This window comes from Sorex araneus, chromosome 2 (assembly GCF_027595985.1).
Source record: "Sorex araneus isolate mSorAra2 chromosome 2, mSorAra2.pri, whole genome shotgun sequence".
NCBI lineage: Eukaryota > Metazoa > Chordata > Mammalia > Eulipotyphla > Soricidae > Sorex > Sorex araneus.
Window position 1 is genome coordinate 2425816 of NC_073303.1, and position 25077 is coordinate 2450892.

Consider the following 25077-nt stretch of genomic DNA (forward strand, 5'->3'; position numbering starts at 1 on the left):
TCTGAAAAATGGAAATACTTTGAACTCTCGGAACCGTCTTTTGGATTGTTTAAAAGCGCATTAGCAATTTGTCTTCATATCTAACAGGGAGAGTCACGCACGCGAGTCACCCTCAGGCCAATGGAAAGCGGTTTCTTCCTGAGGGCACGGCGGGGGCGGGGAGCAATTCTTTGGAGAGTCCTACAAAACCATTAATTGATAATCCCCAGCTTTATAATTCGGGCTAATTTGGGAGGGCTGGGCTAATGTTTACCTCCCGTGAGGTGTTTAGAAAGGGCTCGCTAAGCTGATTCAGAGAAACCAGAGCTGGAGTCGAATGTTTATCTGCTCTGGGACGGGCCATCTGTCTGAGCCTCGCACAAAGCCCGTTTATAAAAGCTTGCTCTCGCTCCCCGCTTACGGTTTACAGAGCCCATTCACATCATCCTCTCGATTTTTATTTGATTTATATATGCGAGGCATATCAAGGCAGTGTAAACAAGGGCCGGGGGTGCCAGGGCCATTATCTGTGTCCTTCCCTCTGCCCCCGGAGATGGGCCCTGCTTCTCCAAACAGTGCCAGCGGTTTACAGAACTTCTCTTGAAAGAGTGAGTTCATTTGTTTTCAAATACCGCAGCCCGTATGGGGTTCTGTGAATTCAGACCTAGCCCGCCCTCTAAACCACTTATCAATTTGTTTGAATCATGTCACAGAGCGGTTCTGCGCTGGGGGGGTTCGAGGGGGTGATGTTACAATTTAGTAATTTCTGGAGAGGTTTTTGGATGTCATCGCCGGGAGGGAGGGTTTCTGTTGGCGTCTGGTGGGCGGAGGCCAGGGGCACGGGGCACGTCCCACAGTGCTCCCGGGAGTCCCTGGAACAAAGCTTTTCCAGGCCCTGTGGGGATTGGTGGTGAGATTGAGAAACCCTCTTTGACGAGTCACCCCCGTCACTCACTTGTGTCCCCGCAGGCTAAGGAGAAGGTGTGGTCACACCCCAGCCTGAAAGAAAGCACATTTGTCAGAGGCAAAAGGACCTCGGCCTTCCCAGGTAAGAGTTTTAGAATACTAGTTATTTATGGATATACATATATAATACATAAATATATATATATATACCCTCTCTGGTGACAATTCTCTGTTTCTACGGAGGAAGGCCCTCTGTCTAAAGTCCCAACTGGGGATAAGGGCTATGTCATTACTTTTATGTGACTGGGTTGGGGACCAACGAGCCAGAGACCAGACAGTCATCGAGGACCCCGTTTCCAGAGTGTCGGGTTTGCATATACTTTGCTTCTCTGAAGCGTCTCTCAGTAGGTCCAGAGAACTCTGGGTCGAGATGCCCAAGTGATTCCCAACACGAGTGCCCTCCTCTAAAATATTTTGTGGCTTTTAGAGAGACCTGCCCAGAAGACCCAACCCTCTTCTGCACAAGAAAAGGTCAATCGACTCAACAAGAAAAATGCGGAGAAGACCAAGGTGTCTCTCATTCCGGGGAGTCTCGGCGCAGCGAGCCCGCGGGAAAGGGGAGACGTCGTCGGTGCTCCCAGGGACGCCACGAAGCCAAGAGAGAAGCTAGACGGAAGAGACAGCTCAGGCCCCGAGAGACTGGGGGGGCAAGACGGGGACGCCAGGAAGACGTCCGGGGGGGTCAGGGAGAACCTGGTGTTCCAAGGCCAGAGAAATGGGCTTCCCTCTGCTGAAGAGACCAGGGGAGGAGAAACTGAGAAAAACGGAGCGGCAGCGGCGGCCAGTGAGAGAGAGCTGGGCGAGAGCTGGAAGGGAAAGCGACCTGGCCGCCAGACCGACGGGGATCACGGCTGTGAAAGGTAACGGACACTCCCGCTCGGGCTCCTCCTCATCTCCGCTGCTGCAGTTTGAGGCCCCTGAAGCACGTTTCTGAAGGCAGGCTTGGAGGCTGGAGCAACAGGACAGCGGGGGCGGGCACTGGCCTACCTGCTGCCCGGGTTCCGTCCCTGGCACCCACGCGGTTCCCTAAGCCCTTCAGGAGGCGTCTCTGAGAGCAGGGCCACGAGTCAGCCTTGAGCACTGCTGGGTGCAGCTCAACAAGCGAGCAAGCACAAGAAAGTGTTGATTAGAATTCACTTGCTCCCTACGTGTGGGTTTTTCTTGGCCGCGTTTTCTCGCCGTTCTTTTTCCTTCTGACGGGGACGGTCTCAGACATTTTGTTTTCTAAGTCTACTACCAGCCGAGGGGCACCGAAAGTGATTATGCGTGTTCATCTCCATCAGTTATATTTATTTATTTATTTTCTTTTTTTTTGGGTCACACCTGGCGATGCTCAGGGGTTACTCCTGGCTCTGCACTCAGGAATCACTCCTGGCGGGGCTCAGGGGACCAGATGGGATGCTGGGAATTGAACCCAGGTCAGCTGCGTGCAAGGCAAACGCCCTGCCCGCTGTGCTATCTCTCCAGCCCCTCCATCAGTTATATTTAAAGCAGGAGGGATCCGTTTTTATATTTCTAACTTGAAACAAAACGGAGCACAGTTTTCCTTCATCAAGAAATAACTAGTGATGCATCTGAGAATAAAAATATGACTCTTAGAAAGCTTCCAGTCCCCTTCCCGGGAAGATCAGGTATAGATTATTAAGGACTTTTCCTCCCCTACAAAGTGTAAATTCCAGTAGTTAATTAGGCAGCCAACAGTCCCTACCTTAAGCTGAGTGTCCATATCTTTTCTAAAAAGTGCCAAAATATCTGTGGCCGTTTTAAAGGGGATTTCAGCTATCCTTCTTATTTTATTTCCAACAAGTGTGTTTGAAACTGACTTGTGGAGAATCCCAGTTTCCCAAGTGTTGACGGTGCTGAGAACACCATTTCTGGCAGAGCTATAGCGAGTCTGAATCTGATGGAAAACTGAAATTAGCTTTATCCTTTCTCTATTCATTTTGATTCTCCTGCCAAGAGATGATTGCCTTTTAAAGTATATATATATATATATATATATATATATATATATATATTTTATTGACTGATGTTGCTTTGGTACAGGGATAGGAAGAATGTGTGTGTGCGCGTGTGTGTGTGCGTGTGTGTGTGGTGGGTGAGGCAAGGTCAAACTGCATGCATTTATACAACGGCCAATGAAATAACTTGAGAGCCTTAGAGATGCTCTGGGTTGGGCTGGAGCGATAGCGGAGCAGTAGGACACTTGCCTTGCCAGTGGCTGACCCAGGTTGGTCCCCGGCCCCCCATGTAGCCCGTGAACCCCACCAGGGGTGACCCCTGAGTGCAGAGCGAGGAGTAGGCCCTGAGCGCCCCCGGCTGCGGCCCCAAGGCCAGGAAAGAGACTCTCGGGGATGCCAGCTGGATTGCCCCGTGCGCCCTTGCGTTGTTAACGCCCCTAAAGCAGCACCCCGGTTCGTCTTGTGCGCAGACCGGGGCCCTCGGAAACCTTCTCCCGAGCCCCTGAGAGCTGCCGCTGGCTTTTCTCTTGCAGGTGTCTCAGCGGCGTCAAAGCCGTTTCCGCCCCTCGGGCCCCAGGGAGCCCTGCCGGGGGCCCCCGTTTCCAGCAAACGGAGCCCGCCGAGCCCGCCGGCCTCAGCAAGCGCAGGGTCGCGGAGGAGGGGGCCAGCCAAGAGGACAGCAAGAAGAGCAAGACGGACGCGGCCTCTCCGGGGGCCCGGGACCCCTGCCCGGCTCACGAGGGCTTGCGAGACCAGCCTCCGGGGCCCGCCGACAAGCCCTCCGCACCGCGGGACCTGGGGACACCACGGGGTAGGAGGCAGCTTCTGTTCCCTGCCCTTTAAAGCTCCTTAACCGTCCCCAGGGGTCATTTCAACGAAAGCCCACCTAGGGTTCATCACCGCTTAGGGCCGGGGGTACGGAACTCCCATCATTTGCTCCTTTCTCCGAAGACCTGAACAGCCTGAAGAGATATTTTGCTGCCTCCCTTCTTGTTCACTGTGTTAATGGTGTGAGTGGTGGAGTTGCTACCCAATCAGATTCCTGGAGGGTGATGTTCTACCCAATCAGATTCCTGGAGGGTGATGTTCTACCCAATCAGATTCCTGGAGGGTGATGTTCTACCCAATCAGATTCCTGGAGGGTGATGTTCTACCCAATCAGATTCCTGGAGGGTGATGTTCTACCCAATCAGATTCCTGGAGGGTGATGGTCTACCCAATCAGATTCTTGGAGGGTGATGTTCTACCCAATCAGATTCCTGGAGGGTGATGTTCTACCCAATCAGATTCCTGGAGGGTGATGGTCTACCCAATCAGATTCCTGGAGGGTGATGTTCTACCCAATCAGATTTCCGGAGGGTGATGTTCTACCCAATCAGATTTCCGGAAGGTGATGTTCTACCCAATCAGATTCCTGGAGGGTGATGTTCTACCCAATCAGATTCCTGGAGGGTGATGGTCTACCCAATCAGATTCTTGGAGGGTGATGTTCTACCCAATCAGATTCCTGGAGGGTGATGTTCTACCCAATCAGATTCCTGGAAGGTGATGTTGATACCCAATCAGATTCCTGGAGGGTGATGTTCTACCCAATCAGATTTCTGGAGGGTGATGTTCTACCCAATCAGATTCCTGGAGGGTGATGGTCTATTCAATCAGATTCCTGGAGGGTGATGTTCTACCCAATCAGATTTCCGGAAGGTGATGTTCTACCCAATCAGATTCCTGGAAGGTGATGTTGCTACCCAATCAGATTCCTGGAGGGTGATGTTGCTACCCAATCAGATTTCTGGAGGGTGATGTTGCTACCCAATCAAATTCCTGGAGGGTGATGTTCTACCCAATCAGATTCCTGGAGGGTGATGTTGCTACCCAATCAAGTTCTTGAAGATGGAGATTATCTGGGTTAAAAAAAATATTATTAGCTGTTGGTAGAGTGTCTAGCACAAGACAAAAATCTCAAGAAATGTACGCAGAAGAAATGCACATCTTTGTAGAATGCTTTGGTGAAGAACAAGGGGGAGATGACCAAGTTCCAGGGGCTGCACTTAAGGGCAATTGTGGAGCCGCTACTGAGTCATCCGGCATTTCAAACTGACCCTGAGCTGGAGTGGGGCTGAAACACTTAGATTGGAACGCAGAAAGTGGCTGAAATATGAGAGCTGTGAAGTATGTACCTAAGCAGTTTTACTGGGTGTTTTATTTCCAGCCAGCCAGGGAAAATTCATCTTCATGCCTTAACGGTGTCTTAAAGAAAGCCCCAGATACCTTGGAAAGTAATCTATAATAAATCTATAATAATATCAAACCTTTCCATGACACGAGGAAACTTTTCACTTTTTCCTCCCTGCTTTCATGAGAATAACGAACTTTTTAGAAAAAGGAACTTGACAAGCAAAGGATCAAGTAATTTCTCCTGTTTGAAAGTCGGTGGTCGGAGTCTTGGAAGGCCTGTCTGTCCGGGCATCTGGTGGGTCCTCGGCTCTCTGGGTATTTCTGTCCTGGAGAAGAGACAGACCCTGGTCAGCTGGTCCTGTTGGACGTCCCAGATACTAACCTGCAGTGAAAATGTATCTTCCTGGATCACAAGGCAGCAGGCACCCCACTGCGTTTTATTATTTATTATTTAATGACCCCCAAATGTCACTCTGATGCCCAGTGTTTCCCGCCATCCAGGGGTCTAGCTGCTTAATAGATGGTTTTCTGTTCCCCTTCCAGATGACACCCTGGCTCCTCCTGCCCCCTTTCATCACCGGATGGTCACTGCCAAAAAAGCCGCCATCAGCAGTTTTTATACCGTGGACAGATCGGAAATTCTAGGAGGGTAAGTAATGCTCCATTTTCACAACCGTTCAACCGAAGAAGAGCGCTTGTGAGCGAGCAGTCCGGAAGGTTCCGTGAACATTAGCCGATCTCAGGCTGAGAACCAGAAGTGTCACCCAGCCGTGGTGTAAGGGACGGGAACCCCTTCTGAGAACTGTCCCCGGAGCCAGCAAGGATGATGGGGCCCACGGGGGCAGCCCCAGACTCCCCCTGTACGACCTCCTTGTTCTCCCCACATTATGAAGCCGGTCAGTGAGAGAGGCCCAGGTGAGTCGGCAGGAAACGGAACGCAGCCTCCAATCACGGCCCCGTCCCCCGGCGGCCAGCTTTGCGTCTTTCATTTTGTTTTTCACCGTTGCTGGTGTCCCGTGCAGGTCAGCTCTGAACTGGTTCTCCTGAGCCACTTCCATTTCCAGCTCTTCTCTCCGTGGAACTTACTTGGAGGGTCTCTGCAGGCATGTCTCTCTCCACAGCTGTTTGGGGCTGTTTCTCCTTCTTGTACTTCCATCACAACCTCCCCCCTGCCTGAAGTGCTGGCGAGACAGTACAGGGGTTAAGGTGCTTGCCTTGCTCTCAGCTGACCCCACCCGACGCCCATGAGCACGGCAAGTACTGATCCCTGAGCGAAGAGCAAGGAGTCAGCCCCGAGCATTGCCAGGTGTGACCTCAAGGCCCCAAACAAACAAACAACAACAACAAAATACAAACAACAACCCCCGTCTTGTCATTTAAAGCCTAAGTGATAAGTGGACCTCTGCTAGCATGCACTGTCGCACTGTCATCCCGTTGCTCATCGATTTGCTCGAGCGGGCACCAGTAACGTCTCCATGGTGAGACTTGTTGTTCCTGTTTTTGGCATATCGAATACACCTCGAGTAGCTTGCCAGGCTCTGCCAGGTGGGCGGGATACTCTCGGTAGCTTGCTGGGCTCTCTGAGAGGGACGGAGGAACTGAACCCGGGTCGGCCGCGTGCAAGGCAAACGCGCCCTGCCCACTGTGCTATCTGCCAGCATATCTCTGTAAATTAGGAAGAGGAGAAGAGAGAACTTCCACACACACAGGCCCAGTGTTGCCTGAAAGTTCCCCTCTTCCTCTTCCCACTCCATATTTCTCTGGTTCTCTGCCCCACGGGCCCCCTGACCCTTTTTCCTCCTCTGTTGGCTGAGCATCGAGAATTGCCCTTGGCCCCCTGAGGATGGGCTGAGGGAAACGCAGACCCCTCCAGTATGAGACATGGCCCGGAGGGTCTTAGGGTCACTTGATTCAGGTCTTCAGGAAGGTGAATGCCGAGCCAGTAACCGTCTCTCGAAGGGACCATTGATCAAGAGGTGACTTTGAAGCCACCCCGGGCTCTGTGCCACTTCCAGCCAAGGATGCTCAGTGGCTCCGGAAGAGCTTTTCTGCCTCTCCAGGCAGGACCGGGTCTCCAGGTTGGGCCTTCTGGGCCACACGGCAGCATCTTCCCTCATGCCAACCAACAGCGGAAGGCAGCACCACAAGCATCACAGGGCCACCATCCCGACTGTCCTGTGGCCTCAAGTGCAGAGACCAGCCCGTGGGGTGGCCCTTCAGTGGGACCCAGCAAGCTTTCACTCTGGACAGACGTTTCCTATAGACCAATGGCCCGTGGATCCTTCCAAACTCACCAGGTGGCAGGACTCAGGAGTTTCCTAGGCTTCATCTCCCATCAGTGGCCTCTGAGTTCTAGATTGCCTCCGAGTTCTAGATTGCCTCCAAGTTCTAGATTGCCTCCAAGTTCTAGATTGCCTCTGAGTTCTAGATTGCCTCGAGTTCTAGATTGCCTCCAAGTTCTAGATTCTAGGCAATCTAGAACTGCTAATGGTGAGTTAGCAGCAGCCCATCAGCCTGCCGGTCCACTAAAGACCACGCGTGGCACATTCAAGGTCATTGCTGCGCGATTCCTGGGAAGGACAGCAGACTCAAGAGTGGTGTGGCCACGGCGGGTAGACTTCCCGATGGGGGGAACGCATTGATGACCAAGAGGAGAAAAGCATCTTCTTAATCAGCAGAGGGAAGTGGGGGAGGGGACTGTGCTCCCACACCCAGAGAGAGGCGGCGTTCAGAATCGGGGTCCGAGTTGAAGTCACCCCCCGGACAAGACCCCCGCGCTGTGTTCTTCTGTTTGTCTTGCTAAATTGGAGTCAGAGCCAGCACGTCAGACTTCAGAGTCACTGGAGTGTGGGTTTCCGGAGGCGATCAGTGTGTGAGAAGCTGCCTCCCGTGCGTGCCGCAGCCGGAATTCAAGCTAAGCTCAGAACTCTCCTCGGGGGGCTACGGACTGGGTATTTTTGGATGCTATGGAATTTAAGCAAAATTGTTCTTCGTCATTTATATGAAGTTTTCAGAAATGCACCGACGTGCTTGAGCCTCAGACATTGCTGTTGGTGTGCTTTTGGACTCACCGAGCACGTGCACAAGTTTTCCGAACATTTCTCTTAATTTCTCATTTCTGATAATGGAGGGTCTCGAGTTTTAGGGTTCCTATGAATCACCTCAGGGACATTGTGAAAACGAAAATTCTGGGACCCCAGACACTTTGCAGAGCTTAATCCTCATCACTGGCCCGATAACGCTTAGGCCAGAGACACCCCCACCCGACCCCATCCCCAAACTCTCACCGTGGCTGACAGCGTTCAGAAGTTTACTGGCTACAGTAGATGTATCCGTGGGTGTGCTGCCCCCACAAAAACTCAGAGGAAGCAGCTGCCTGGGCAGGGCCCTGGGTTGAAGGGTCTCAGGCTGGAGAACCAGGGTGGGGTGGATTTGAAACAGAGCCTCACCTGCCCCATCTCCTTTTCTCCTGCAGGGGGCGCTTTGGCCAGGTTCACAGGTGCGAAGAGAAAGCCACGGGCCTGAAGCTGGCGGCCAAGATCATCAAGACCAGAACTGCCAAGGAGAAGGTAGGGGCTGTGCGGGAGGACATCTGCTGGCCACGGGTCTGCCCTCACTCAGGAGCGTCCCCCGTCTCTCTCCCCCGTGGCAGGACGAAGTGAAGAACGAGATCAACATCATGAACCAGCTGGATCACGTGAACCTCATCCAGCTCTACGACGCCTTCGAGTCCAAGAACGACTGCATCCTGGTCATGGAATAGTGAGCATCACCACCCCCAACCCCGCCCAGCCCCGTCTCCCGGGGGCGGCCCTCCCCCGCCCGCCAGCGGCAGAGAGGAAGTCACTTAGGAGGACTCAGCGGCAGCCTGTGGGGGTTTTGTGGGTGGGGGTTAGAAACGGGGAGGCCCATCTGACTGTGTGTGCCACAGCCGCAGGGGCCGAATGCGAGTTTATTCTGGGGACGAGGTCGGGAGTAACATGGTGAAAGATATTCTTGGGAAAGTGATTGCTGGATGACGCTTCACTCTCGACTTGTTCTCCACACAAGGTTCAGGGTGAACTCTGTAGAACAGGAAGCTTCCGCTAACATCATCCGTCAGGGCCGGGGAGACGGCTCCCAGGGCCGGGGTGCACGCTTCGCCTGCAGGAGCCCTGGGGTTAGTCCCTGGTACCGTACGATTCCTCCAGCCCTGCTAGGAGTGAGCCCCCCCGCCCCAAACACTGAGTAGAGGGTGGCCCTTAGTACCAAGTCTGCGTGACCCATTTCCCCCCCCCCCAAAGGACAGAGGCACCGTGATAAGAACCCAGTCGCCGTGTCCTTAGAAAGTGAGTGTTGCTCAAGGGCACTGTGGCGGGGGTTACCCCTCTGCCCCGACTCTCCGGCTGGCCTCTATCCGGAAGCATCTTGCGTCAGCCTCCGAGAAGCTCTTCCTCACTAGGAGGAGTCTGGGACCCCCCTCCTGGGGCTGGGAACCCCCCTTCCTGTTCGCTGGGGAAGGGCCTGGCGCCCACGCCCAGGGGACCGAGCCCGCCCCGCCGTCACACAGGCAGCACCTGTGGGCAGGCTCGGCCCCTGGCCCTGGCTGTGCGGGGAAAGCGCTGCTCAGTGGGCCGTGTCCCCCCGCCCCGCAGTGTCGCCGGCGGGGAGCTGTTCGACCGCATCATCGACGACAGCTACCGCCTGACCGAGCTCGACGTCATCCAGTTCACCCGGCAGATCTGTGAGGGCGTCAGGCACATGCACCAGATGTACATCCTGCACCTGGACCTGAAGGTGCGCCCCCCTACCCCGCCCCCTCCCCGTCCCCCGCCCCCCACCCCCTCCCCACCCCCCGCCCCCTGGGCAGAGCTGAGACACGCCTGGGCCATGGGTGCCCACTCGGGACTGCTAGAACCCTGAGTTCCCGGCCTCGCTCCCCTGTCTCCAGTCACTGCCCCCCGCCCGCGGGCGTGTCCCACTCTGCAGCCCTCCGGGGACACGGCCTGTGGCGGGAGAGCTCCCGTGGGCAGCGACTGCCCTAGCAGTCTTCATGACACTTGTCACCGCCCCCTCCACCAGTGTCAGCACCACGTTCCCCTCATGACCCCTCCCCTCCCCCCCACCGCCACCGTCACCGTCACCGCCACCGTCACCAGCATCTCACCACTGCCACCACCTCCATCCTGACCTCCTGGTCGTGTTCCTCTCATCCTTAGCCCCGTAGGTGCGCGGTTCGTAAGTCACTCAGAATTCCCTCCTCGCAGTCGTGCTTTGCGGCTCTCTAAGAATAACCCGACACTGTCAGAAACTTCTCCAGGAAGCTCTGAACTTTGGGGGGGGTGGTTGATTTTTCTGCCCGCACGTTAGTGTGCTAACCCCAGGGCGGAACGGGGCACGGGCCAGAGAGGGGCCGGGGCAGAGAGAGGCCGCGGGGACGGACAGGGCACCGGGGAGGGGAGACTTCAGGCGCTGAGGGCCGCCGAGGCCCCTTCCACGCTCCTCCTACTAGACTGGCCTTGGACCCCCGGCAGTGGAGGCCCCGGCCGACAGCTCCGAGGTGCTTTCGTCCCGGGGCTGAGTTTCGGAGGAAAGCATCTTCTTGTGTGGCTCAATCATTTTCCCATTTCCCGCTCGCAGAGTGTGACAGGCAGATAAATTATGGATCCCACACCACATCCCACCTACCCCAGCTCTTTGGGGATTGTGGCGCTGAGTCCATTTAACTTCCTTAAATGGGTTTCCACGGGCCTCTGTGCCTGGGACTTGGCTCGGCGCGCGGGCCTGATTTATGGGCCGCGCCTCGCCCGCTTGGGGCAGGAGCAAGCTCTGCGGAGGACTGCGGAGCCTCGTTAGCAAAGCCCTCGGCGCGGGGCGGAGTTGGATGATGCGCGTTTGGACGGAGCATTTCCTTCCCGGGTAGCTGCTCCGCAGATCTCCTGGGGGGTGGGGGGGTGATGGGCAGCTGGTAATGGAGTCTGACCGGCTGCAAGTCAGGCGCCCCGCAGAGACCAGAACCCCAGGACGGCCTTTCTGTCCGGCTGCAGGGAACACTGATGGCGCAGGGGCCGGGGAACACCAGCGTCTCGTCCAGGAAGCTCCTTGCGAGGAAACAGGGTCCAAACCGTTAGCCGGGCGTACGGCTCCAGCGGGGAGTCTAGAGGGGGCGTCAGACTGCTCTCCAAACTCCTCCCGCAGTGCACAGGCTCAACTTTGATTATTAGAGGAGAATAACTTTGCGAAGGCCCCTGGGCCGGAGTGATAGTGCGGCAGGGAGGGCATTTGCCTTGCACGCAGCTGACCCGGGCTCGATCCCCGGCATCCCTTGGGGTCCCCCGAGCACCGTCAGGAGTAATTTCTGAGTGCGGAGCTGGGAGTAAGCCCTGAACATTGACCCAAAAAAGAAGGAAAAAAAGCTATTTCCCTACCTCCTGCAAGTACTTTTTAAGCTTGTTCTTCATTGAGTGTTTTTTGGGGGAGGGGTACCATACCTCATGGCACTCAGAACTGACTCCTGGCTGGGTGCTCAGGGGACCGTATTCGGTGTCAGGAGCGGAACAGGGCTGGCTGCGTGTGAGGGGAGGGACCACCCCTGTCGTGTCCCTGCTCACACTGCACGCCCCGGGCACGGCCAGGGATGGGAGCACAGACGCGGACGCTTGCGGAGTTCTCCGGCTGCTCCCCAGGCAGTCGTCAGAGACGGACGTCTAGGTTGGAGGGACACCAACGGGAACCTTGATTATTGATGACGTGGCTCTGAGGTTCTGAGCTCCCTGGAAACTCCGCTTCACAAAGGGTCAGCTGGGCCCACCAGGGGAGGGAAACAGGGTTTGGGGGAAGAGCTGGACAGAGACCTCAAGGGCTCCAGGCAATTTTGACCGGCCAACCAACCTCCCTCCCTCCCTCCCTCCCTCCCTCCCTCCTTTCCTTCCTTCCTTCCTTCCTTCCTCCCTCCCTCCCTCCCTCCCTTCTTTCCTTCCTTCCTTCCTTCCTTCCTTCCTTCCTTCCTTCCTTCCTTCCTTCCTTCCTTCCTTCCTTCCTTCCTTCCTTCCTTCCTTCCTCCCTCCCTCCCTCCCTTCTTTCCTTCCTTCCTTCCTTCCTTCCTTCCTTCCTTCCTTCCTTCCTTCCTTCCTTCCTTCCTTCCTTCCTTCCTTCCTCCCTCCCTTCCTCCCTCCCTCCCTCTCTCCTCTCTGTCTCCCTGCCCTCTTCCTTCTCTTCCCTTCTGTATTTTAAATAAAGTTCCTAGTTTTCCTTCCACACCCCCATTTTCCCGTCCCAGCAGATGTCCGTACACTGTGAACTGGCCCATGCTCACAGGAGGGAGGGGGATGCTGTCCCTCAGACTGGCCTGGCAGCCCCTCCTCGGCATGGGCAGCCGGGGGTGCTGGGGCCGTGGGCACTGGCACCCAACGCCGCATGTCGGAGCTTCCAGACTGAAGCCCGAAGCCGGGCGAGTGTTTCTGGAGCGGCGACTTCCCCTCAGCCAGGGGCCGGGGGCCGAGGGACAGCACGGCAGATCCCAAGGGCAGCGAGGCGGCCTGGAGGAATCAGGCCATTTCTCTCGGAGCTCATAAATCCTTGGGAAAAGAGTCCTGCAAGACGGGGGAACTCAGACTTCATAACGTTAGGGGACAGATGTCAGGGCCGGCCCGGCCCCCGCCAGCTCCCTTGGAATGTTCCCAGGCTCGCCCCTCTCTGCCTCTCTTCCCCTGATTCCCACGTGTGGTGCCGGAGCAGGGGGCGGCCTGGCTGGGCAGTGCGCGGTTGGCAGGGCACCCGCAACCTCTCCCCCCACCGCAGAATTCAAGGGGAAAACACCCAGACGGGCGACCAGCCCTGCCGTGAGCGGCCTGATGTGTTTCCCTGAGCATCGCTTTATTTTTAGTTGTGGTTCAAGGACAATTTGAGTGAATGATGGCTGTTTTCATTGCTAATGTGTCTCTTTCTCCTGGCAGCCCGAGAACATCCTGTGTGTGAATCGGGATGCTAAGCAAATAAAGATTATTGATTTTGGATTGGCCCGAAGGTACGTCTGTGTGGACGGAGAGTATGAATGAAGGGTCGGGGGCACGGAGAGGCTCTTGCTTTGCAAAGATGAGCCTGATCCGCGCGGCCCCACAGCTCCCCGGGTTCCCGACTCCGCTTGAGAATGGGCCGGGCACAGAACTATGTTCTGCGTGACCTGCCAATACTCCTACCTGGAGGTCTGGAAGTTTCGAGAGCACACAGTAGGGAAAAAAAAATGTGAAAAGTTCATACCTAAGTCCTCGGAAGATATTCCGTCTGAGGCTGGTAGCTTGGAACGTGCAAGGGACCTGGGAATTTTGTGTTTCCGCAGTCAGGGGCAGACTTACCTGCAAGGAGCTCAGGGTGCGAGCCTGCAGGGGGCTTGGGCCAGATGAGCTCATAGGGGACCACAGAGTTTCCCTGGGCTTCTTGATGAGCCCAAATCACAGGAAACGGATGCTGTGAGTGAGTGAATCTTGCTTACTCACCAATGAGATTTATCGACACCAACACCACGGTGACGGCTGGGTCTGTCTTCGTTTTGTCAGATCCTCCAGCCGAGGTGGCCAGAACGTTCTGGAAACTGGAGTCTCTCTGCAGGCTTTAGATATATTTTGAGATCCTAGAGTCCCTGGAAAGTCGATGCGTGTTCAGTTCACTGTGTCCTCTGTCTTGGCCCAAGTGACCCGGCCTGGGGGGCTTCTTTCTCTGTCCCGTGCCCCTGGGTCTTGGTGTGTCTCCGGGACCCACTCATGCTGTCTCCCACACTCCAGATACAAACCCAGAGAGAAGCTGAAGGTGAACTTTGGAACCCCAGAATTCCTCGCTCCGGAAATTGTCAACTACGACTTCGTCTCTTTCCCCACGGACATGTGGAGCGTGGGGGTCATCACCTACATGCTGTAAGTGGACCTTGGGCTCTCGCCCGGGCTCTCGGCTGCCTCGCGGGGTCTCCGGGCGCGTCCCCTCCAGTAGGAGCCCGAGAAACGGAGAATGGCAGCCGCTCGCCGCTCCCCGCGTCCTTGAAGGGACAGTCTCTACTCAGTACCCGAGCCCCGGCCCTCGGCGACCGGCCGAGCCTCGAGCCTGGCCCCGGAGCCTGCCTGGGCGCTGTCCCTGGAGCGAGCGCTGGCTGGACAAGCTTCTCAGCGCCGAGGAAGCTGCCCGCTCCTGCGGGACGCGGCTGGGCGTGCTGGCGCCCTCCTGGCTGCGGCCGAGGGTGCGGGTGCGAGGGTGAGGGGCGAGCGTTTTCTCCGTCTCGAAGATTCACGGCCGCCCGCCGCCTGGTTCCGAGGCCCAGCGCCCGTCTCGGCGGGCAGCGGGAGAATGGAAGCCCACGCCCCGGGGCGCTCACTCCGCCCCTGTCTCTTCCAGGCTGAGCGGCCTGTCCCCCTTCCTGGGGGACAACGACACGGAGACCCTGAACAACATCCTGGCCTGCAGGTGGGACCTGGAGGAAGAAGAGTTCCAGGGCCTTTCGGACGAGGGCAGGGAGTTTGTCACCAAGCTTCTGACGAAGGAGAAGAAGTGAGCCAGGGCCGGTCCCCTCCCAGGGGCCGGGGGCGGGGAGCCGTGTCCAGCCCCCCGGGGTGGGGTCATCACCAGGCGTTTCCTCCCGGGCACCCCCTGTGTGCAGGCAGCGGTGGTGGTGAACGGAGGGAGTTTGGTGCTCCTGAGCTCTGGGACTCTGCTGCTCCTGGGCTGAAAGCCAGCTTCTAGAAGCTTCCGTTCGTCCTTTGGACTTTGGCAAGGAGGCGGCCGGCCATCAGGGGCTCCTCGCAGGCCCGAGGCCACAGCCGAAGGCCATTAGCAGAGAATAAGTTGCAGGGGTACAGAAACGAACTCAAAACGGTCTCAGTATTCTAATTAGGAGGACATGCTACGGCACCTGTGTGATAAATTGTAAAAGCTTGGCCTGGGTGAAGGGCGAGTGACCGTCCGCGCGGTGGCAGCTGGCAGTCCTCTGCTCTCTGATCCGGAGGGCCACACCTTGGGGGGGGTCTGAGACACTCCTCTTCTACTCCAGGTACATACAGGGCGCCCCCTGCTGGTGCTGTCACCCCGGTATTACGCTCTGCCTCCCGGGCTAACCCAGGCTCTGGGCTCCGGACGTACACGCCTGCTGACCGGCGAGCCCAGCCCAGCTTGCTTTCTCATGCAGCAGGGCCACCCACAGCGGGCTGGCGTGGAGGCACCGCACCTGGTGCTGTTGTGGGCCCGGTAACTTGGTGCTCAGGAGGAGGGGGTCCTGGGAACCCACCCCGGAGCCTGGCACCGCGGGCATGGTGCCTGCCACCTGCTGGAAGCAACTTTCTTTCTTTCTTTCTTTCTTTCTCTTCTTTCTTTCTTTCTTTCTTTCTTTCTTTCTTTCTTTCTTTCTTTCTTTCTTTCTTTCTTTCTTTCTTTCTTCCTTCCTTTCTCTCTCTCTCTCTCTTTCTTTCTTTCTTTCTTTCTTTCTTTCTTTTCTTCCTTCCTTTCTCTCTCTCTCTCTCTTTCTTTCTTTCTTTCTTTCTTTCTTTCTTTCTTTTCTTTCTTTCTTTCTTTCTTTCTTTCTTTCTTTCTTCTTCTTTCTATCCCTCTCTTTCCTTCCTTCCTTCCTTCCTTCCTTCCTTCCTTCCTTCCTTCCTTCCTTCCTTCCTTCCTTCCTTCCTTCCTTCCTCCCTTCCTTCCTTCCTTCTTCCTTCCTTCCCTCCCACTTTTCTTTCTTTCTTTCTTTTCTTTCTTTCTTTCTTTCTTTCTTTCTTCTTTCTTTCTTTCTTTCTTTCTTTCTTTCCTTTCTTCCTTTCTTTCTTTCTTTCTTTCTTTCTTTCTTTCTTTCTCTTTCTATTCCTTCCTTCCTTCCTTCCCTCCCTCCCTCCCTCCCTCCCTCCTTCTTCCTTCCTTCCTTCCTTCCTTCCTTCCTTCCTTCCTTCCTTCCTTCCTTCCTTCTTCCTTCCTTCCCTCCCACTTTTCTTTCTCTTTCTTTCTTTCTTTCTTTCTTTTCTTTCTTTCTTTCTTTCTTTCTTCTTTCTTTCTTCTTTCTTCTTCTTTCTTTCTTTCTTTCTTTCTTTCTTTCTTTCTTTCTCTCTCTCTCTCTTTCTTTCTTTCTTTCTTCCTTCTTTTTTCTTTCCCTCCCTCCCTCCCTCCCTCCCTCCCTCCCTCCCTCCCTCCCTCCCTCCCTCCCTCCCTTCCTTCCCTCCCTCCCTCCCTCCCTTTCTCCTTCCTTCCTTCCTTCCTTCCTTCCTTCCTTCCTTCCTTCCTTCCTTCCTTCCTTCCTTCCCTCCCTCCCTCCCTCCCTTTCTCCTTCCTTCCTTCCTTCCTTCCTTCCTTCCTTCCTTCCTTCCTTCCTTCCTTCCTTCCTTCCTTCCTTCCTTCCTTCCTTCCTTCCTTTCTTCCTTCCTTCCTTTCTCTCTCTCTCTTTCTTTCTTTTCCTGTTGTTTCTATTTTTGTTTAGGGCCTCCCAAGTACAGTTCGGGAGGCCATGGGGTTCCCGCCGGCCATCCTCAGGGCTGGCACTTCATGCAAGGGCCTATGGGCCCAGGGCTGCTGGACCCCGTGCGGCTGGGCAATCCCTGGCCAGCTGGCCATGTCCAGTGGCCTCCAGGGCAACACCCAGGGATGCTCAGGGGCCAGTTTGATTAGGATCTCATTTTGACCACTGTAGTATCTCCCAGTGGAAACTCCCTTATCGAGATAGTTTCAGGAGGAGACTTTCGACTGTTTTTACTTCGCATGAGTTTTGATTTAATTCCAGCACATGAAGTGAGTCTATAAAACTTGGCATCAGAACTTGTCACACTCTCTGTTCTTCTGCATCATATAGTTTTTAGGACTTATATAAGACTCTTGGGTCACAGGATCTTTGCCAAGGTAGGAAATACACTTTAAATAGTTACGTTAACTCTCCCTCAGTTCCCCAATTTATCAAACACCTCAAAAGTTAATTCAGAAGTTACTAACGTACCAGCCACGTACGAGCGTGCGTTTGTATTAGTAAGATGTGTAAGTGGCTTTGCAGCCACCAAAAACCACGGCAGCATTTTGTTCTTACATAATAAATACACATTTATTCTTCAACACAGCGGGTTGATGGATTCTGGGTCACGGCACCAAGAAAAGTCGCTCTTGGAAAAGCAGATGCTCTGTTTTTCACAAGCGTTTGCCGTGAGTCCGTAGGGTTTGCGTGGCTGAACCCCGGGGCTCTCCTGGCGGGACTGGGGGGGAGCTGCCCTCCCCGGCAGGTGCCCCGTTCTACGGGGGGCGGGATGCCCCGTGAGTGCCATGCCCTGACTTCTCCTCTGCCGAGCCAGCGGCGTGCGGGAGGGCGGCCAGGGACTCGAGGCCCCTCCGGGCGGGCCCCCCTAACCGCCCCCCTCTGCTTCCCGACAGTTGGAGAATCAGCGCCAGCGAGGCCCTCAAGCACCCGTGGCTGGCAGACCCCCGGCTGCACCGCAGGCTGAGCGCCCAGGTACCACCCGCCTCCCCCTCCCCCTTCCCGGATGCCCGAGCCTGGCCATCAGAGGCCCGAGGGCCGCGTAGTGGACAGTGAGGCTCTGGGTCTCCTCCCGCCTGCAGACCCGGGGCTCCTGTGGGACAGCTCGCCACGCTCGTGCTGAGCCGTGTGTGGTTGTGACCGGGGTGGTCGTGCGAGGGGCGGGGTCGTGGCTGCTAAACGCGCTCGTGACGGCCCCTCTGGACCCGGGCATCCTTTACGGGACTCGTGACGGCACCTTACTCGGCGCGTGCGGGGCTCTGTCCCGCCCGCCACCGTCCCTCAATGCCCTGCATGTGGCCCCCGCTCTCCCCGGCCCCCTCCGTTGCTGCCCCTCCCCACCCCCCGGAGCTCCGGGATGGCGCCTTCTCACCCACTGACCCGCCTCGGAACACGGGACTCGGCCCCAAGTACTCATTATTTCCCACATCCAGTTTTTATTGAAATTAACTTGACTTCTAAATTCGGTGCAGCACCGACTTTTTATTTGTGTCTGAATATACCTTTCCTTGATGATTGGTACCGATGTCAAGTAAAAATAGACTTATTACCTCGCGGTACCTCGCCCGGACGACAGAAACTGCTTATTAGGCTTACCAACTTATTTTGGGCCAATTTTCCACCCCGAGTATTTTTACCCCCGTTGGTTGGTGGCCAAATCCACGTTGCCGTGGCAGGACGATATAGAAACCACAGCAGATAATTAATGACACTGGATGGCTTGAAAATATTTTTAAAGCTATGTAGCAACAACAAAATCACCTTTCTGTTATTCTAAGGAACAACTGGTATCCGAGGTATGAAGGGGTATTTCAGGCGCGGTGAGGATTCAAAAAAAAAAATTCCTTGTGTAAATGTAGTTAGTTGTCATGGAAGTTATAATTATGCAGTGCTGTGCCAAGCACCAGGCCCCCATGCCTTGCGAAAATGAACTCATTTAATCCTCTGGAGCTCTGCTCTCTGCAGACACGAAGGACGGGAGTTCTGTCTTTGTCCAGAGTCCAGCCAGGAGCAGACTCGGGGCCTCTCCCATGCAGGCTGAAGGCGGCAGAGCCTCGGCCCCACGCAGGGGTGCCGCAGTCCTGGGGGCCAGATAGAAATTCCTCACGGCGGTGTTGTGGGACTCAGATTCCTTTGGGCAAGTGCCTGGGTGCTGAGGGGCGCTTCAAGACCCGAACTTTCAGTGGAAACTTTCACTCTTAAACTGCTTTACTATTTAAAGTCTAGTGTGTGAAAAGTCTTTTTAATCGACTTTTATGTCTCTCTGTTCCGTCTCGCGCTTAGAGGCACTTGCTCATTTTATTTTTACCACCCAGCACCCCTATAATTTTATAATGAATCGCTAACTCTCAGAGGATGGATCCGGGCCACAGCCGGGGGGGGGGGCGAGCTGGCACCCGAGCTCTCGGCACTCCGGGCGGCCACTCTGCGCCCTGCACTGTCTCTCCACCCCAAGGAGGGTTTTTTATTTTTAAATCAGACATTGGCCCTGGGAGGCTGGAGTGGTGGCACAACAGGGAGTGCACTTGCCATGCAGACGGCAGACTGGATTTTCTTTTTTAAATTAAAAAAATTTTTTTAATTGAATCACTGTGAGCTACAGTTAGGAAGCTTTCATGTTTGAGTTTCAGTCATACAGTGATCGAACACCCGTCCCTCCACCAGTGCACATTCCCCACCACCAAGGTCCCCGTATGCCCGCCCTTTCCAACCTTCCCCCTGCCTCTCTGGCAGGCGATTTCCCCCACACTCTCTCTCTACTTTGGGGCATGATGGTTTGCAATACAGATACCGAGAGGCCGTCACGTTTGGTCCTTTACCTACTTTCAGCACACAGCTCCCATCCCGAGCATCCCGCCAGCCATCATTGTCTTAGCGGCCCCTTCTCCATCCCAGCTGCCTTCTCCCCCAGCTCACGAGGCAGGCTGCCAACTGTGGGGCAATCCCCCTGGCCCTTGTGGCAGACTGGATTTGATCCCTGACAACCCACCTAGACCCCCAAGTCGGCCAGGAATGGCCCCTGAGAGCAGAGATAGGAGTAACCCCCAGCACTGCTGGGTTTGGTCCCCAAACAAAACAAAGCCCAAAGAGATTAGCTCTAAAGTTCTGGTCTCTGCCTCTCAGCCATGTTTTTGGGACACGCACAGCAGTGCTCAGGGGCTACTCCTGGCTCTGTGCTCGGGCGTAACTCCTGGAAGTGCTCTGGAGACCATTGGGGGTGCTGGGCATTGAACCTGGGTCGGCTGTGAGCAAGGCGAACTCCTTGCCCCTCGCCCCGTCTCTCGGGTCTGTCTCGCTGTCCCTGAGCCCCACCCTTCCCTCGCACCCAGAGCCCAGCCCGGCCGAGCGGAGCAGCCCGGAATAATCCTTCCGCCTCCCGTCCTGTACCTGAGTGACGGGCCGTGCTCTCTGCCCAGCCCCTGAAGTCGGGGCTTCTCGGCTGAAACATGAGGCGCAGACGGGCTCACAGCTCTGGGCTCCAGCGGCCTTCGTGGTCCACTGTCCACGCCGGAGAGCCCCCGCCCCTGGTCCAGCCAAACTTAGGGCCCTGGGTCTCCCGATCGCCGAGTCTGAGGCCTATTTGTGATTTTTAATTCTTGGCATTTTGGCTTTTTGGGTCACACCCGGCGATGCTCAGGGTCCTCCTGGCTCTGCGCTCAGGAATCAGTCCTGGAGGTGCTCGGGGGACCCTATGGGATGCCGGGGATCGAACCCGGGTTGGCTGCGTGCGGTGCCTCTCTCCGCTGTGCTCTCGCTCCAGCCCCCTGAGGCCTATTTGAAATCCATTTCTGTCCCTGCCCACCCCGGGGCGCCTTCTCTGTCCTCTCAGACCCCCGACAGCCCCGGCATCCCTCTGCTCTGGCACGTTTGGGAGAAGCAGATTCTGGATCGGGGCCCGAGTCGTGCTCGGCTCAGTCCTGTCCGGGCAAACTCACGAGTGACGGCCAGAGGCTGAGACAGACATGACGGCCCCGGGCAGACTCTTCACGCCTGACCCGGAGAGGGCGGGCGGGCGGGTGGGGGTCCTCCAGCTGGGTCTGTGGAGGGAGGGTCCAGTTCAGGGCACCAAGAGCTTCTGCATAAGGACTTCCGCATGGGCAGGGCTGGGGAGAGGGGGTGGGGCAGGGCTGGGGAGAGGGGGTGGGGCAGGGCTGGGGAGAGGGGGGTGGGACAGGCCTGGGGAGAGGGGGGGTGGGGGGCAGGGCTGGGGAGAGGGGGGTGGGGGCAGGGCTGGGGAGAGGGGGTGGGGGGCAGGGCTGGGGAGAGGGGGTGGGGGGCAGGGCTGGGGAGAGGGGGGGTGGGGGGCAGGGCTGGGGAGAGGGGGTGGGGCAGGCCTGGGGAGAGGGGGGGTGGGACAGGCCTGGGGAGAGGGGCTCCCACCCTCCCACCGTCTCCTCCTTTCCTAGAAGCAGCAGCGCCCCTCGGGGGCTCGGGACCCCACCGACAAATAGTCTGCAGAAAGCACCGGACAGGTGGGTGTTGGATCTCTGCCCCGGGTGTGTGTGTGTGTGTGTGTGTGTGTGTGTGTGTGTGTGAGAGAGGGGGGGGGGGGGAGAGAGAGAGAGAGGGAGAGAGGGAGAGATGGAGAGAAGGAGAGAGAGGGAGAAAGAGGGAAAGAGAGGAGGTGGGAGAGAGAGGGTGAGAGAGGGAGGGCGGAGGGTTGGGGAGGGGAGGGAGGGGAGGGAGACTCTGCATTCTCTGTGGGTTGTGGGAGCCGGACGGGGCGGTGTGACCCCCGGCCCAGGTGCCCGGCTGTCCTTGCTGGCCTCCCCCCAGACCTCAGCCCTCCTAGTGCAGCAGCCTCAGTTTCCGCTCTGTGCAGGGGTGGGGGGTCCTGCTCGCCGTGGCGGTGCCGTGAGTCTGGTTGGGCCCCCAAGGGGAGCCGGGAGCCGGGGCTGGTGGCCGTCCAGCTGCCCAGGGCCATGCGTCCTGCCGCTGCCCTGTGGTGCCCGGGTGCTCTCTGAGCTGGGGGTCGTGGCCTTTGCCCTCCCCTCCCGCTTGTCCCCGGGTCTTTCCCGGGAGCCGCTGGACTCACGCGTCCCCTTGAAGCTTCGGCGAAGCCGAGGCCGCCGTGGGCCAGGGGCTCCTACCCGCAGACGGGGCCAGGGGACGGCGCAGGCTCTGAATGTGCCAATCCCCGTCCGACCCCTCGCGTCCCGTCCTCTCCTGAGCACCGTGGGTGCAGCCCTGGTGCCCCCAGCACCCTGGGCGTGGCCCTGGTGCCCCCACTGTAGCCTCAGCCCGCGGCCCGGCCCCGAGCCCCGAGCCGGGCAGGCCAAGTGCCACCAGGGACGGCCCCTGGGGTCCCCTGGGTATGCTCGGGACTCCGCCTGCCGCCAAAACACGAAACCAAAGGCCAGAGTTGGGCCGCGGGCGGAAGGACGGCTCCTGGGCACCTGGCGCTTCTCTGGGATCCTCTGGGAAGTGGACGGGAAGCCAGTGTCTCTGCTGACAGAACACAGTCTCCGCCGGAGCAGCACGGGCCAAGGAGAAGGCGGACGGGGAGCCCGTGCCGAGGTGGGCAGAGAGAGCCGCCGGCCGGGCCGGGCACGAGGCCCCTCCTCTGCCCGCTCCCCCACGAGCTCCGTCCCCAGAGCCACTCCCCACCCTGCACGGGGGTCACTCGGGAAGCCTGGTGGGGAGTCACTGACCCGGGGGGCGGGGGTGTCGCCAGGCCCTGGGCGGGAACGAGGGGCCCAGGGAGCCCTGGGAGCCGTAGTGGGGGTCTGGCTTTGTCCTCCTAGGCCACGCCTGGCCGTGCTGGGGGCGTCTACCTGGGCCTGTGCTCAGGGGTCACTCCGCGTGGGCTCGGGGTCCGTGCGGGGACCCAGGGAGGGAACCCAGGGCGGCTGCGTGCCCGCGAGCGTCCTGCCTGCTGTCCTCTCTCCAGCCCCCGCTTGGGATCTGGACCCAGCGTGAGGGGGTCAGGGGTCAGTGGAGGCCCAGTGGGGGTGCAGGGTGGGGGCCTGCGAGTGGGGCCCGGGTCACCAGGCGCCTCTTCAGATGGCCGTGGGTGGGTCTGGGCCCTGGACATGACCCGGGCGAGCTGCCCTCGTGCCCTGGAAGCTGCTGCCTCAGCACGGTCCTGGGGAGGCAGGGGCACCCCTCACGTGACCCTCTCCCGGGGCTCTCGTCCCACCCCCCTCGGCCAAATTACACTCTTCACTGCAGACTGCAGCCCTGGGCGCCGCCGCCCTAATTGAGAAGAATGTTGAAACAACACACACACACACACACACATGCAGATACACTCATGCACACATGCACACACACATGCACACATATGCACACACACATGCACACACACGCACGCACACATGCACACACACATGCACACATATGCACACACACATGCACACACACGCACGCACACATGCACACATGCACAAACACACACACATACACACATGCACACACGCACATACATGCACACACATGCACACACACGCACACACACGCATGCACACATGCACACATGCATACACACGCATACACACACGCACGCACACACACATGCACACACATGCACACACACGCACATACGCACACACACATGCACACATGCACAAACACACACACATGCACACACGCACACACACGCATACACACACGCACGCACACTCACACACACACTCGCTCCTGATCATTCTTCATCGTACTGTTTCCTGCCGGGGGAGGAGGGGGCTTGAGGGCACGCTCTCGCATGAGGAAAACCAACTTTGAGATAATATTGATTTTTAAAACCCGGCGGTTGAAAGTGATTCCTGTGGAAGGGAGCAGCCGCTGGAGCCGCCTCTCGGTGGGGGAAATAAATCTCCGGCAATTTGTTCGAGGTTTCTTGGGGGGCGGGGGGTGCACGGGGGCGGGGGGTGAGGCTGCAGAGCCTCCACCTGGCGGCCTGCTGGCCTCCCTGGCCAGCCCCGCAGAGGGAGGGGTCAGCTCCAGAGGCCAAGGCCTGGGGTGGGGTGCTGTGGATGTGGGGTCCCGAGAGGCGGCGGGAAGCAAGCGGGGCTATTCCCACGGGCTCCTGCGGCCCCTTTGATGCCGCCCAGGCTGACAGGGTTTAGGGCGCTGGGCCTCACGTTTAACAAAGACCGGCTTGTCCTGCAGGCTGCCGGGCGGCCAAAAATAGCTTGCATAGACTTAGGGGGGAAAAAAGGCAAGAAAAAGGCATAAAAACACCCCAAACCCCAAACCACCCGGCTCTGGTCCCCAGCGGGGCCTGTCGGGGAAGGACCGTCTCCTCCCCGCGCCCCCCTACACACACATTCTCGAAAGCCATTTGTGGCTGCCCCGGGGCCCGGGCCGCTAATGACCGCTTTCAAAGCCCCGCTGGACTAACCAGAGCCCCGCTTTCTGTTTGCTTTGCAGGAAAACTGCTGCTTGGAGAAGATTTTTTCTTTTTTTTTCTGAAAAATCAGCAACTCAGCTGCCTTGACCCTAGGGTGGTGGGTGACTGGAGCTGGAGAGTCGCCTCTTGAACTCGGGGTGACTCGGCCACACGCCGGGGGCGCCCTGCTCTGCCGCCCGGGGCGGGGGGGGGCAGCGTCCCGCGTGGCGCCCCTTCCTCACCTCCCTGCCCCGGGTGGACGCTGCGGGGCGCCTCCCCTGCCGTGTGGAGTTTGCTTTAGTGTAGTTCGAGGCGCTCAGTCCCGGGGGCCGGCTCTGCTCCCCCGCGGGCCCCGGAGCCGTCCCCTGCCCGGGAGATTTCAGCTGCGTGTCGAGAGCCTGGACGTTGTGCTGAGAAAACAGTTTCTCGTCCTTCAAGGGCGTCTCAGAGGCGCGGCTGCGTCGCCCTGAAACTCCCTGCAGGTCCCGAGGTGCCCGGACCCCGCGGAGGTGAGGGCGAGGTGAGGGCGGAGGTGAGGGCTGGGCCCGCCCTTCCTGGAACACAGCGTGGGTTGGACTCGCTTGTTCCCATTTCCGAGACCAGAGGCCTTTCCCGTCTTCAGGCCGGCTCACGCGTTCCCCAGGGCTGCCCTGCTCTGATGAGGGCCTGAGTGGGTGCCGGGCCCCCCATCCCCTCCCGTGTTTGAGGGGCTGCCAGGGGGTCCCTCCTTCAAGTCTCAGCCGGGGGGGGGGGGCAACGCTCACCATGTGCCTCTTCCTGCCCAGAGGCAGACAGCAGCTCCCCCAGTTTCTGGCCGAGCACGGACACTCACGGGGGGCCACATCCCCCTCTGCCCCCCGCCAGACCCCCGAGGCTCAGCTGGCGGGAGGAAGAACACCCAGAAACCAGAGGTGCTCAGGGTCCCCTACCCACGTAGGGTTTCGGTGACTTCTCTGGGGCCTCCCCCGCTAAGAAGGGAAGGTCCCCCGGGGCCCCACTGGAAGGAACCGAACCCTCGTTTGCTGTGGGAGGTGGAGGGGAGAGAGCCGCCCTGCTCCCGCCCACCCCTCCCTGCACCCCTCGCCTCCCTACTCCCTGCTCACATTTTCCGCCTCCACGTGGTGACAACTGCAGGCTTGAGGTCAGCCGAGAAGCTCTGATAGTTAGACGCCAGGGGTCCTGCCCGCCCGCGTTCCGGCTGTCACCCC

General features: G+C 57.8%; 1 protein-coding gene across 3 annotated transcripts in view; it reads left to right on the forward strand.

Moving 5' to 3' along the window:
* Positions 1-24587, forward strand: part of MYLK4 (myosin light chain kinase family member 4) — a 59283-nt gene extending 34696 nt beyond the window's left edge. For 2 of the 3 annotated variants that reach the window (XM_055127321.1, XM_055127322.1), the window contains 13 exons: positions 949-1027; positions 1373-1805; positions 3440-3717; positions 5625-5730; positions 8557-8650; positions 8734-8843; positions 9716-9857; positions 13016-13086; positions 13841-13969; positions 14442-14594; positions 17436-17514; positions 20946-21011; positions 23911-24587. In XM_055127321.1, coding sequence (XP_054983296.1) covers positions 949-1027; positions 1373-1805; positions 3440-3717; positions 5625-5730; positions 8557-8650; positions 8734-8843; positions 9716-9857; positions 13016-13086; positions 13841-13969; positions 14442-14594; positions 17436-17514; positions 20946-20990 — 1719 coding nt within the window. In that variant the 3' untranslated portion in view covers positions 20991-21011; positions 23911-24587. The remainder of the gene's footprint in view (positions 1-948; positions 1028-1372; positions 1806-3439; positions 3718-5624; positions 5731-8556; positions 8651-8733; positions 8844-9715; positions 9858-13015; positions 13087-13840; positions 13970-14441; positions 14595-17435; positions 17515-20945; positions 21012-23910) is intronic. The other variant, XM_055127323.1, reaches the window with a different exon arrangement.
* The last annotated feature ends 490 nt before the right edge of the window (positions 24588-25077 follow it).